The 13,313-nt window shown below is 32.5% G+C and overlaps 1 protein-coding gene across 1 annotated transcript; it reads right to left on the bottom strand.

Moving 5' to 3' along the window:
* Positions 1-205: 205 nt before the first annotated feature.
* LOC110422308 (protein PAM71-homolog, chloroplastic) lies at positions 206-5,798 on the bottom strand. The gene is made up of 10 exons (XM_021436171.1): positions 5,470-5,798; positions 4,529-4,688; positions 3,711-3,894; positions 2,832-2,879; positions 2,114-2,210; positions 1,516-1,679; positions 1,342-1,407; positions 927-977; positions 736-840; positions 206-650 (listed from the first exon to the last, which is right to left on the bottom strand). Exons 1-10 carry the CDS (start codon positions 5,588-5,590, stop codon positions 585-587), a joined length of 1,062 nt encoding a protein of 353 aa, XP_021291846.1. The 5' UTR covers positions 5,591-5,798; the 3' UTR covers positions 206-584.
* Between the last annotated feature and the right edge of the window lie 7,515 nt (positions 5,799-13,313).

Genomic DNA, 13,313 nt, shown 5'->3' with positions numbered 1-13,313 from the left:
AGAGATTGCTAATCATTAGAAGAAAGGCCATGTGAATGCCAGACCAAATAGATCGAATTTGAGCCATATTGAAACACCAATAATCATATATCCTCTGCTTTTGTACAAAAGATGAAAAGGAACAGAAGCATATGAACCCACTCTGTAGTTGTCTATTTTCCAGTCTCACTCACCCAGAACCAAGCAACTACAGGACTCCCAAACATTCATCAAAACTTTCCAAGTCTTTCATTTCAAAGCAGAGAAACATCAATGAGAAAAGTACATCAACTATCCTTAAAAATATATCAATTACGGCCCAAAAAGCTAAAGTACACAAAATTCATCTAAGTGAGCCAATATTTCTAACATAAACCCCTTGTTCAAATTGTTCCAGAATGCAGTAAGGAATAACATTTAATGGACAATCTTCCAATGAGGCTTCTAAGAACTAACACTTCTCTTAAGAGCCCCATAAGAAGATCTAGGGCATTTTTTCTCTCATTTTCTCTAACGACAAATTCTCTGTCCACAGATGGCATTGCATCACAACAATTGCACCGGAAACTAGCCTCTGTTTTCTCTCTAGGCTCTGTATACTCTTATCAGAAAACTCCAAAAAATGTGGCCGCAGAAAAAACTAGAAAAAGTGCTCCACCCAAATAACCAACCTGATTGAAGATAAGACAATTGCATGGAAGTCAAACGGCAAGTCTTTGAATATCATACTAGCAAAGGAAAAATTTCCGGTCTTACCAGCTTCTCAGAAATGTAGTTCGCAAGAAATGCTCCTCCCACAATTGCAATTGATGTTGCAAGTAGGTGTCCAGCAATGGCTCCACTTGCCACACCCCATGGTGACTGTAGAGGCATGCATTGAACAATTGTGAATTACAGGATAGAAAAATAAAAAGAAATCATGAGAACTAAAATAAGTAAAGTTGCACCTGTGCAGCACTGAGTGCAATTGTTGCAAGCATTGAACGGTCTCCCCATTCCTGGGAGCAATTGGAATATTTTATGTTTGAATAACACTTATTGGAAGAAATAAACAACATATGCAAATATAACTTCAAAAAATAATTGCTGATGGCACATGGAGGCATACAAAGCTAAATTCTCCATATATATTTATTCTACAGTTTTAGTTCCACATCATTAAACAAATACAAAGTGCTCCGGCAGTATATCTAGTCTGCTGACAGACAAAGCCATGTTTTTTTTCTTTTTATTTTTCTTGTTTCAGTTGACATCGATGAGCAATGTGCAAATTCATGGAGAGTTATCCAAAATAACCAAAAGAGAAGACTTTTCTTTGGGAGATAAAATGTCATTTTTAAAAAGAATTTCAGAGATGCTTACAGCAAAGAATACAAGGCCGAATGACTTCCAGACAACTTCAAGTGGATTAGAGAGCGGTTTTGAGACCTGAATACATTAAAAAATAGAATTCTCTATTAATTTTGCTTTTCTTTTAATAACAGTAGGCATGTGAAACAGCACACTCATTTCCTTTCACAGAAGAAAGATGATTACCTTTTCTTGCACAAGTTCCTCGGCTTCGACAAATTCATCTAGTTCAGAGCCTCTCTCACCACCTTTCTTTGCTACAGTTGGTGGAAGGTCCCATGCATCTTTTATAGATTTCAGGCCAAAGAACACAAGAAGAGCTATTGCTGCATATTCTCCAATTGGCAAGGCTGCAGAATAAATCAAAGAATAATGGAGTCATCAGAAACTTTAAAATATAAAAAATAAATAATAACTGATAGTCTGCAATTCATTTTGAAAAATATAAGATTCCAGAGTTAATGAACTCGTCAATATACTTAGCTTAAGGGATTATATATCATGAATATCTCAGACCAGGGGAACTAATAATGGTTAAGGCTGCGTGGAGTATTTAGCATAGCAAAAGGGGAAATGTATATAGCTACATGCACATGTTGAAGCTGTCGGTTGAATTAAATCAAATTCAATGGCATGTTTATATCTGTCCAAAGATTACACAGGAAATCAGCATATGATTGCAGTGTTAGTGTTACTATGTAGTAGCCAGGGTGCTTGTATTATTGCAATGTTTAAATCATCAAAGAATGATAACAGATGGTAGATGCCAGGAGTAAGAACTTACTTGTCTGGAATTGAGCAGGAACTGATTGGAAGACACGTCCAATTATCACTGACAAGATTGTCATAAGAGAAAGAGCACCCATTGACCCCAACAGAACCTTCCCAATGATTTAATAAACATTTATCATCAAAGAACCACACAAAATGCAATAAAATCTGCAATATATACTCAAAATAACAAAGGAAAAAACTTTTTTCAAGGATAATACAGTATTATGGTACATTAATGGGTCTGTGAAGATTCTCATCACAAATGTGTTTCATGGAAGCAACCCCATTAAAATAAGTTAGAAGTTGAAGCATGATAATATGAAGATTAATTAATTAAGTTGTTTAAAGGATGAACATTCATCACAACACTGATTAGGAGTGTTTTACCATTGCAATCCACATTGCCGAGGTAGGCAAGAAGCTATAGCATTTTAATATGATGGTGACTGTGCTGTAATTTCTCATATCACCAATAGATTCTTTCTATATGTATCAAAATGATTAAATGTGACAATAAATATAACAAAATATTACAGAACTGGAAGATCACCTTCCAGTTTTTGCGTGGCACAAATGACTATTTTTTTTTATATCCAAAAGAGTAAGTCAAAAATTAAATACCAAATTTATATTCATTAAAAAAATTAATCCAAAACAACAAAATCTAGAACTGAGTAGGAACCTAATGCAAGTGACACGCACAGAGGAGTAATTAGGGGAGAACATACCAGTCCTTTCTTGTATTGCATGGCCAAGAGTGCAGCAATAAAAAATGTCTGGTCAAGAGATGAAAAATATAACTTAATCTCTCGTAAGGTTTGCACAATATATCATGAGCTTAAGAAATAAATGAAAATTTCCTATATTCAATAGTGTCAGTCAAGAAGAGTCAGATCCACTCAATCAAACATGGCAATTAAATGGAGCAATAGGCCATGAAAAAAAAAGAGATAGACTGGACAACTAATATTGATTCTTAAAATAATTATAAGCCTTATTCGAACTTCTTGGCTTCTGCAACATGAACTTTCCTAATCAATCCATCATTGGTTAAGGTCATCATTGTACTCAATTTGGGTCAGATGTTTAGTTTAAAAGGATTAATGATAGGAGCTTATTTTTTTCCCAGTTTCAAAAAAATGGGCCCTAAACATAGCACTAGTGAGTTGTGATTAATTAATGCTTTAAATGACAAAATATTTTGGATAATTAACTGGTGAGCTAGCTAATAAGGAATTTGATGGATATAATTTAATGTGGGTGCCAAAGTGCAGGATATATGCACGGACTGCCAGAAATTATAAATCTTTCTGTCGGTAAATGCTCTATCTAGATATTGACAGCTTACCCCTTTCCTCTTAGTCGGGTTATCCAAGCCTTATATTAGAACCAAACTAATTCCAAGTGAGACAGATGTTATTGGTTGAAGCTTACCAAAAGAAGAGCTTATCAATTCCTCAAAAAAAAAAAAGTAACAATTTGTTAAAAGAGGTAGTTGAAGAAACATGTGCACTCAGCAAATCACAATTTGAACTACAGTTTAATAGCTTAAATTACGGAGAGAAAAGATCAAGAATCCATAAAGTTTTTTATGATAAATTAGTTACCTTATCTCCAATTTCAGAAACAAATATTAATGTGAAAGCAGCAGTCAAGCCTGACTTTGCGATTGCTGTTAAGAGTGATGAAGGTCCACCTTTTGCAAAGGCAATCAGTGAAAACACTAAAGCACATCCCAATAGCACAATAGCAATGGAGAGAGGGTAAGGAATTTGACTGGGAGGCTTCACACTGCAAAAAAATAAAAAATACATACATCAACAAAGACCAAAACACAGTGGCATTTCATATCAAAATCGAAAAGCATAGAATTAGATGATACAAAAGACCATCAAACTAGATGTTGACTTCATCTGAATAAACTTCAATCCACTATAAACTATGTTCTCTTCAAAACAAAGTAATTCTAGCAGAAGGGTGAAAAGTAGAAGCCTGAGCTTATCTAATTTATATTTTCTTCAATGACATGCATCTATTTACATCCATGGAAGGAAGAACATCCACTGTACTAGAAACCTATAAAAAATTTGATCAATTTAACTACTATTTCAATTAAGTAGATAAGAAATACAATACTAGAAGGATTAGTAGTTTCCCTTTTGCTTTTTCTTTGGCTCAAGTAGTCTCCTGACTGGGAAGCAAGCTGTTATACAATTGATCTTTAAGAGAAGACTACCAAATCCTTTTATTATATGCAATCATCAAGTTTTAGCTAGTTCTTGTTTTAACCACATGATGACTCAATGAGTGTATATGAAGACAAAAAACTCTACATAACAATATTACCTTTAACAGTTAAAATTGTTCAAATAACTGAACGCTAATTATAAACACTAGCAGGTTTTGTTAATTTGACATCACTTACGCTTCTGATGAACCGTCACTGGATAGACCCTTCACAAAACTTTTATGGTCTTCTTTTTCCTCCCTGCCCTCATAGCCCCCAGATCCAATTCCTACATTGGATGCTTGTGCTCTGATTGTGCTGCACGTTGAACTCAACCTTGATATTTGTCTACATCGTACTATAAAAAAGTTATGTGACAAGTTAATTATGATGCTGTGTCTAACAAAAAAAGGAATAAAATCAATAATGTGTACGACCATAAATTCGAACAGTTTACTATGAGTACAGCCATTCAACACGTCATAAAAAGTGGCAAAGAAACATTTGTAAGCTGTGTGATGATACTGAACAGCAATTCAAACCATACAAAGCAACCCGAATAAACAGGATAAGGTTCAGCTAAAGTAATATTAAGAAGAATAAGGATACAGTGGAAGCCCTGTGAACTCCAACTGCTTCTGGCTATTCAGTTTATTTGACTTTATGAGCAAACGTCTAAAACACATGCAATTGTTAAGAGCCCTAAAAGCTGTTATCCTCAAAATTTAAACTCAGTTTATATCATCCTCAAACAAGGGCATGATGAATTCAATTTAACCAAGCTACAGCCTATACGGTGAACAGTCTTCAGACTCCTGATTAGTACATGCAATGCAATCCACTGTAACTACTAAGTAAAAGTAATGCCGAATTCCTTTACATCAATTCATAAAATACTAGAAAATTAACATTGTTTGAAACTCGTTTCCTTTATATGACGCCTTTGCCCATGACCTCGATTCATCTCTATCCCCAAAAAAACAGGTCACAACCCACGCAATGTTCTTACTGAAAGAAATTAAGTCCTTCCATGAACCCCATTAAAAGAGAGAGAGAGAGAGAGAGAGAGAGAGAGAGAGAGAGAGAGAGAGAGAGAGAGGAGAGAATAAAAACAAAGAAGATAAGAGAGGAGAACTTACATGAAGGAGATTTGGGTCTTCTTGAAATGCTACCAGCAGATGGCAATGAATCCGCAAGAACCAACAAGGGAAGCTTCCCTCCTGAAATTACTGGTGGTCTATGAAGAATCAATTTCTGCATTTTCGATAGCTAAAAAATTCAAAAAAAAAAACCTTTCCTTACAACTTCATTTCTCTGTTTCAATTCCAGAAACAGAATGAGGCAAACTTGCCTGTACGGGCCTCTTTTTTTTTTTTTTTGTGGTTTTAAGAATATGAAGAGAAGAAGAGTTGAAGTTTGAGATTGAATTGAAAACACAGTTAAAAGTGTTCAGGCATGGCACTTTGGTTCTGTAAGCTTTCCTTAGCTGCCACGTGCGTTATGTGTTAGATAAAATGGGAAGCTTTGTAATGAAACTTTGAAACGGCGACGGTTTACCTGATCATCTTTAGTGCGCGACCGCGTATCTTCACAGAGTTAAAACTGAAAGTAACGATTAAGGTTAAGGTCTATTTTTTAATTAAAATAATAATAAAATGTCCGAAAGTATATATTATGTTGGTACACTCCGAACATCTCAATTAATGATAATTTTATATATTTCAGGTTCAAAGACTAACCCAATTACTTGACGAGACAAAATCACATTATATATTCTAATCTCTATAAATTAATACTCTTGTATCATGAAAATTTATTAATTTATATATTATTTAATAAAAAATTAACTTATTAAAAAATTATTATGATTATACAATTATTACTTAATCATTGAATTACGAATTATCATTATTTTATATATTTGTTTAACTAAAATAAACTTATGAATGTAATTAATTTTATTAAATATAAGTCATGAATTTATTTATTTTTGTAACAAATTAAAATTACATTCGATATATACTTAATTAATATATTTTATGAATATTAAATCAAGTAAAAATATTTATAAAATGAACATACAATATAATAAATAATTAAACTAAATACAACGACTTCTTATTTTAAAGGTATAAAGAAATCAATAATGATGGATAAAATACGTAAAATAATGTGTGAATAGAACCTAAAAAATTCAAATTGCACTCAAAAGCATTTGCAATAGTGGGTATAAAAAAAGTTTAACTTGCAAATGAATCAAGTAATAATCATATTGCATAATTTTCTTTTATAATATGAGAACATTATACCAAAGCTTTTTAATACAATAAAAAATATTAAAATTAAGGTCTAATGAGATATCAATTTCAAGAAGAAACAAATAATATTAGAGTTATATTTTGTAAAGTTCTCCTAGTTGAGTAATGTATATATATAATTTTGATACATAAAGAGATTTTTAATTTATATAACAAGTAAGACTGATATATATATATTTTTTAAATATATTATCTTATAAATTTAAAGAATTATCTATTTACCACGTTGATCTCAAGTCGAAATTGATCAAAAATTATTTAATCGAGATTATTAATTTATAGAGATTTTGCTATAATTTGAATTTGATTTGATTTTTTTTCACTTACAAGAGGAAATTTTTAATTGGTATTTCCTAATTTGCATTAATTCCCAAATTTTCTTTTTCCAACAAACATTTGTCATTTTTTTTCTATAATTAGGGAATGGGGATTTGAACTTTACTTTTTAGACAAAAAGATTATACGCTAATCAATGAACTAAATATTCAAGTATAAACATTTGTCATCTTAATTGCATAGAGCATATTACTATCAAACACAACAAATCAATTAAGCATTGAAGTATATACTATATTAATTTTTACTAATGAATGCATTTAATCAATACAACATGGTCAAAAACAAAAAGAAAAGAAAAGAAAAGAAAAAGATAAGAAGCTATCTGGTTTAACACTTTGACACCAATATGGAGTTCTAAACTGAATGAATATGGAGTTACAAACACTAATATGGTCTCTGCCATTCATTTTATTCACTTAAAAACAAATACAATAATGTCTATTTGTCCTCGTTCTTGTCATTCTTTTTCTTCTCAACTCTTTCGCAGGGTTATAGCTTTTTACGGACAGCATACATAGCCTCCTGATCCATTTGGCACTGTAGGATAGGATTGGATAGGGGGAAGGTTAGGAGCATAAAGAAGCTTCCGTCCTGCACCAACATCGTGATCAAAATCAAATGTGATTAATTAAAACACTGCGATTACTCTATACTTTGGGAGCTGTGCTATGACAGAGAAAGAACTTACCGAGATTTTCAATAGGTTTCAGGATCAAATTCTGGGGGATAACAGCAGCAGCAGCAGAGGACATGAGAACTATGATGGCTAGGAAAACCACCAACATCTTCACTTGAGAGGGCTGAGTTAAAGCCATTTGCAACCTAATTAAATCGGCAAAGAAGTTAATGGACTTAGCTTGGAAATAGAGCAGTAGAAGGCAAGGTGTGATGAGCAATGTCAATTGAAGCTTACTATTTATAGACAGAAAATCATGACCTTAATTTTACGTAAATGAAGACTAATCAAAGACTAATCGTCGGATCACCTTATTCCACAATCTGAAATTTTAAGTCAGTCTACTCTGATCTCCACGGAATTGCTGACAAGAATATTCAATGAACGACTAGGTCTTATGGTTCGTTTGCTAGGCATTAAAGATTGGTACATGTTTGAATAGGGAAAAGGGTTGAAAAATCTGAAGGGCAGATGACTGTCATTTCTATGTATTTAATACTTTACCGTATTTGAGAGGTAATTTTAGTCTAGAACAATCAATAAAAATGATGAATACAAAATAGATATAATCAGTGGAGAGGTAGTGCTTTGTGTTTGGAATGAAAATAATGTTTATAAAACTCATACTAAAAGTTGAATGTTTGATAAAAATATAAAATAATTTAAATAAAAAAATTTTATATAAAAATTAAACAAATAACTCTAATTACGTATTACGTATAAAATAGAGATATTTTTAATAATTGTTGCATGTTAAGATTAAGTATTTTTAATTGAATTCGACGATCTTTTATAGAATTGAAGACATCTTACACTAGTTTTATTCAATCACGAACAAGTATGATTAGTTGCAAAGTGAAAACTTTCCCTACTAGCTATTTGGGCATGCTAGTGGGAGTTAACCGTTGCTCTCTGCTCACTTGACAGCCAATTGTTGAAAAATTTCAGTTTAAGCTTGCAAGGTGGAAGGGTAAATTTCTCCCAATGGGAAGACGACTAACATTTATCAATTCAGTTCTCTCCAGTCTTTCTTTATATTTCCTCTCTTTTTTCCAGATGCCTGCTTCGATCAAGCAAAAACTTGATGCGGATTTTTTATGGTTACGAAATTTTGATAAGAAAAGATTGCACTACATTAATTGGCTTTCTATTTGCAATTTAAAAAGCCAAAGGGGTCTAAGGATTATGGACCTGGGGCTTAAACACCGAGCACTGTTAAACAAGTGGCTATAGAGGTACACAAATGAACTCGATAGTCTATGGCACAAGGTCATCTCGGCTAAAAATAGACTTGATCTAAGCTATATGCTACCCTCCACCAAACCCCACAAACCTTCTCTCCTTCGAAAGCACATTTCTAGACCTCTTCGACCCTTTAATAGATATCATGAATTGGTCACTTCCAAATTTGGTCAACTTCTTGAAAAAGGGAACAATATCTCATTTTGGAATGATCTTTGGCTAAGTGATGCCTTTGTCTCATCGACTTTTCTTTGCATCTATACTTTGGCAATCGACAAAAAGGCCACCATTGTCAAATTAGGGGAATGGGTCAATCACAAATGGAGTTGGGATATTAACATGAGAAGACAACCATTCAATTAAGAGATAGATCAGTCGGAAGAATTTAGAGCTCTTATAAGCAACATTTAACCTCATCCAATTGATTATGATACGATGATTTGCAAAATGACCACAAGCGGTTCTTACTCTTCATCCTCCTTCTGCAAGGCTTTTCATGACATTCCTCAATCCTCTGATAGTTTCTGGAGCAATTTTTGGATTGGAAATGCACCACCAAAAGTGGAAACATTCTATTGGCAAGTCTTGAAAGGTAAGATGGGTGCCAAATCCATCCTAATGGAAAGAGGGCTTATGTTTGCTGATGAAGCAATGTGCCAAATCCATCCCATTTCTTCCAACATGAAGCTTGTTTGGAAAATATTATTTTTTTTCCAACTTATGGACATTATAGTTATGTAGAAATGAGACTATATTTAAAGGTAAGAAGTTTGAAGTCAAATAGATTGTTGACATTACCCTCCTTCGACTCTCATTATTGTGCAAAAGAAAGTGGCAAATGGGACATACTCCTACCAACCTATATATACTTAACCTCACATTTCTTTCTAATAGCGCCAATAAGCCAAAACATAGGGTAAGCCCAAGCTGGTCACCCCCATTACTAGGGTCTCTCAAACTAAATATCGACGAAGCAGGAAAAGGCAAACCTGACCCTATAAGCATAGGAGTTCTAAAAGGATCATCTATGATATATAAAAGGCATCTTCTCTATGCACATTGGAATGGAGGAATCTAATTATGCTAAATTTAAATTTGTCCAGGAGGGCACCAAGTTTTTGCTTTCCTCCCCTTAGGTTGCAACACACCATTTTGAAGTTGAATGCGATTCTTTCAATGCCATCAATTGGACTAGAGACCATAACAAGGTACCATGACGTGTGACATTTACTTCAAATGCTATTAAGTCTTATTTGCGCAACAATGTGGGGATTTCCTTTACTCATATTTTGTGGGAAGCCAATTTAGTGGCAGATGATCTGGCAAAAATTGGGGTTTTGCGAGCCTGTACCTTCAAAGCCTACTTCGACATGGGGAACACTCCAAGACTCAATTCCTCCCAGCTAGTCTCTACGATTTTGAATTTAGTTTGTGTTTCTATGTAATGCATTAGAGACAAGAATGCTTTTAGCTATAGGCTTGAATTGAAATGTTTGTCTTTTCTTTTTCGGCAATGGCACATCAAATTCCTTCTATCTGATGCTTGCCTATCAACCTTAAAGGGACACTTTTGATTGACTCTACTTCTGTAAGGCCCTTTTTGTGACAAGACGCAGCAATAAAGCTTTGCCTTTCAAAAAGAAAAATTTCAAAGCATAGAATGATTTTCTTTTCAACTAGAGTGATTAACAAATTTTAAAAAAAAATTATCTAATATTTTATTACGAGTCTTGGTTTTATGCTCTCGAGGATCTCAATCAATGATATATATATTATGTTAAAAAAATAATCAAATTATTTGATGAGATAAAATGATATTATTCGATTTATTAATTTGGTTTATTTTTTATTCAATTTCTTTGAATTTAACTTAAGTGAGATTCGCTAAAGTCAACAACTGTTACAATAACAGGTAACGTAACCAACATCCTTTGACAGTCAAAACTTTCAAACGACGGTGTTTTAATTGAGCATCTTATAGTGCCCCAACTTTCTATCTTCTCATACGATAAAAAGTGAAAGTAATGATTAAGGTTAAGGTTAATTTTCAAATAAAAATAAGTAAAATGTCCGAGAATACTCATAAAAATATGTATTCATAAATTTGTTTATATTTGTATTATTTATGCACGTAAAGATTGGTACATGTTTGAATTGGGAAAAGGGTTATAAAATCTGAAGGGGAGATAACTGCCATTTCTGTTTATTTAATAGTATATGTATTTGAGAGGTAACTTTAAACTAAAACAATTAATACAAATGATGATAATCTTGATTCACGAAATCGACATCATGGTAAATTGGTTATAAATTAACTTTGGATATTAATCTTTGTTGGTATCCCCGGTTTTCCTGATTCCTGGATGCTTGGCATTGGTTTCTGTCGGAGTTTGGCAAGGATTACCAGTTATGGTGGCTGCTTTTTGTTTAACGGGGCTGTTTTGGTATCATGGAGCTTTTGCTTAACCTTTTCCCCTATGATGTGGGGATGTTCGTCTTGGTGCTCTTCAGCTGCGCTGCTGTGGATCGTTTCTCTGTTTGCAGGGTCTTTTGTTTCTTCCTGCTTCTTAGGTCTCCTTGCTTGAGTCGAGCTGCTGCTATGATCTCGGTGCATGTGGAAGCTCCCTTTGCTGGTGTAAGAGGTCTGAGCTCGTTGATCGTTTGATGGTTTTCGGTTAGGGTAATCATGATCTTCTCAACTTTTGTTTTTGCTGAGCAATTCCACTTTGTCGCTCTGGTTTTGTCTTTTGTTAGGGAAGGAGTGCCTTTGCTTCAGCGAACTCGTAAGGTTCTGGGAGCAGTATAAGGTTGGGGTTTGAGCTGTTTATGCCTTCATCACCTTTGAAGTTCGTGCCAACAAGTGAGTAGCATGCGGCTGGTGTCCCTTATCTGGCTTAATGTTGCAAAGGAATTCCAAACTTTGCAGTGGAGTTTTATCTTTTTATTTAGGGTAAAATACTCTATATTTTTAAGTTTTAATTAAAATTTTAAATAAATTTATTAATTTTCAAAATAAACACTTCGTTAAAAACAAATTTATTAAACATATATATTTAATCGTTAGCTAACTATTAATATTTTCATTAATTTGATGATGTAGTAATATTAAAATAATAATTTTATTTTTTATTTATGTTAAAAATTATTATATATAATAATTATTAATTTTTTAATTAATTTAAAAAAAATAAAAGAGCACCGAGATCTGGTGCTCCCTCCCTTGGGGAGCACTTACCCTTTTTTGGGAGTTGGGAAGCATCCATCAATGCTCCCTATTATTTTTTAAAAAATAATTTTTAAATTAATAGATAAATATTTTAATATTTTCATAATTTTGTGTTTACATTTTTTAGATGAAGTGTCTGTTTCGAAAATTAATGGATCCATTTAGAATTTCGATTAAAACTTAAAAATGTGAAGATATTTTACCTTTTTATTAATTTACAATTCAAAGTTGATGGCAAATGCACATCAATTAGGATTTGGTCTTAGTTTTCTTTCTTTTAGTGGCTTTCCTTCCGCCTTTTTTTTGCTTCAAGGCTTTTGTGATCCTGGTTTTTCTACCTATCAATACCTTGGATGGTGCTTTCCGTGTAATTGTACATATTTTCTTTCCCATACCGAGTTTTTAATATGATAAGAGTCTTTGCCCTTTTAAGTAAGAGATTTGAAATGACATTTCGAAATATATTAAAGTTGGATAAAAATACATTTTTTAAAAAAGATTTGAATATCATGAAAAAATAAGTACATGTTTAAATTGGAAGAAGGTTAAAACTTGCATATATACATATATATGCTTACTTTACAAGAAATTTTGTATTTCAACAATCATTATCGATGTAATTATTGAAGTTTGAATTCAACATGTTCACTTCAATGATATTTTTTTAAAAAAAAATAAATGTTAAATTGGAGTTAAACGTTTGGATACTTTTTCAATTAAGGATCAAACGTTTTAATTATAACAATCAAGGACCAAACGTTTTCAATTCTTTATAATTAAGGGTTACGTTGACAGGTAGTTAAAACATGTGTTACATACAATAAAAAATTACATTGAAAATATAATTGTTATATGTCATGTTGAAAATTTAATTGTTAAACGACATGTTGAAAAATGTAATTGTTACATGTCATGTTAAAAATTTAGTTGTTATATGCCAAATTGAAAATTTAGTTATTAAATGCTATATTGAAGATTTAGTTGTTACATGCTATATTAAAAATTTAGTTGTTACACTTTATATTGAAAGATGTAGTTATTACACGTTATGTTAAAAATTTAATTATTTTACGTTATGTTGAAAATTCACTTATTACATGTCATGTTGAAAAATATAATTGTTATATGCGATGTTAAAAATTTAGTTATTACATGTTATGACGAAAAATGTAATTGTTACAC

This window comes from Theobroma umbraticum, unplaced genomic scaffold (assembly GCF_002168275.2).
Source record: "Theobroma umbraticum cultivar Fairchild unplaced genomic scaffold, ASM216827v3 scaffold_130.0, whole genome shotgun sequence".
Classification (NCBI taxonomy): domain Eukaryota; kingdom Viridiplantae; phylum Streptophyta; class Magnoliopsida; order Malvales; family Malvaceae; genus Theobroma; species Theobroma umbraticum.
This window is presented reverse-complemented; position numbering and strand designations above follow the sequence as displayed.

Excerpts from the sequence above, each read along its gene's own strand:
- LOC110422308 (XM_021436171.1), bottom strand. The coding sequence starts at position 5,590 with ATGCAGAAATTGATTCTTCATAGACCACCAGTAATTTCAGGAGGGAAG. Across the intron at positions 3,895-4,528 it reads AGTGACGGTTCATCAGAAGC|TGTGAAGCCTCCCAGTCAAA; the intron begins GTAAGTGATGTC and ends ATTTTTTTGCAG. Across the intron at positions 1,680-2,113 it reads TCCTGCTCAATTCCAGACAA|CCTTGCCAATTGGAGAATAT; the intron begins GTAAGTTCTTAC and ends TTTATTCTGCAG.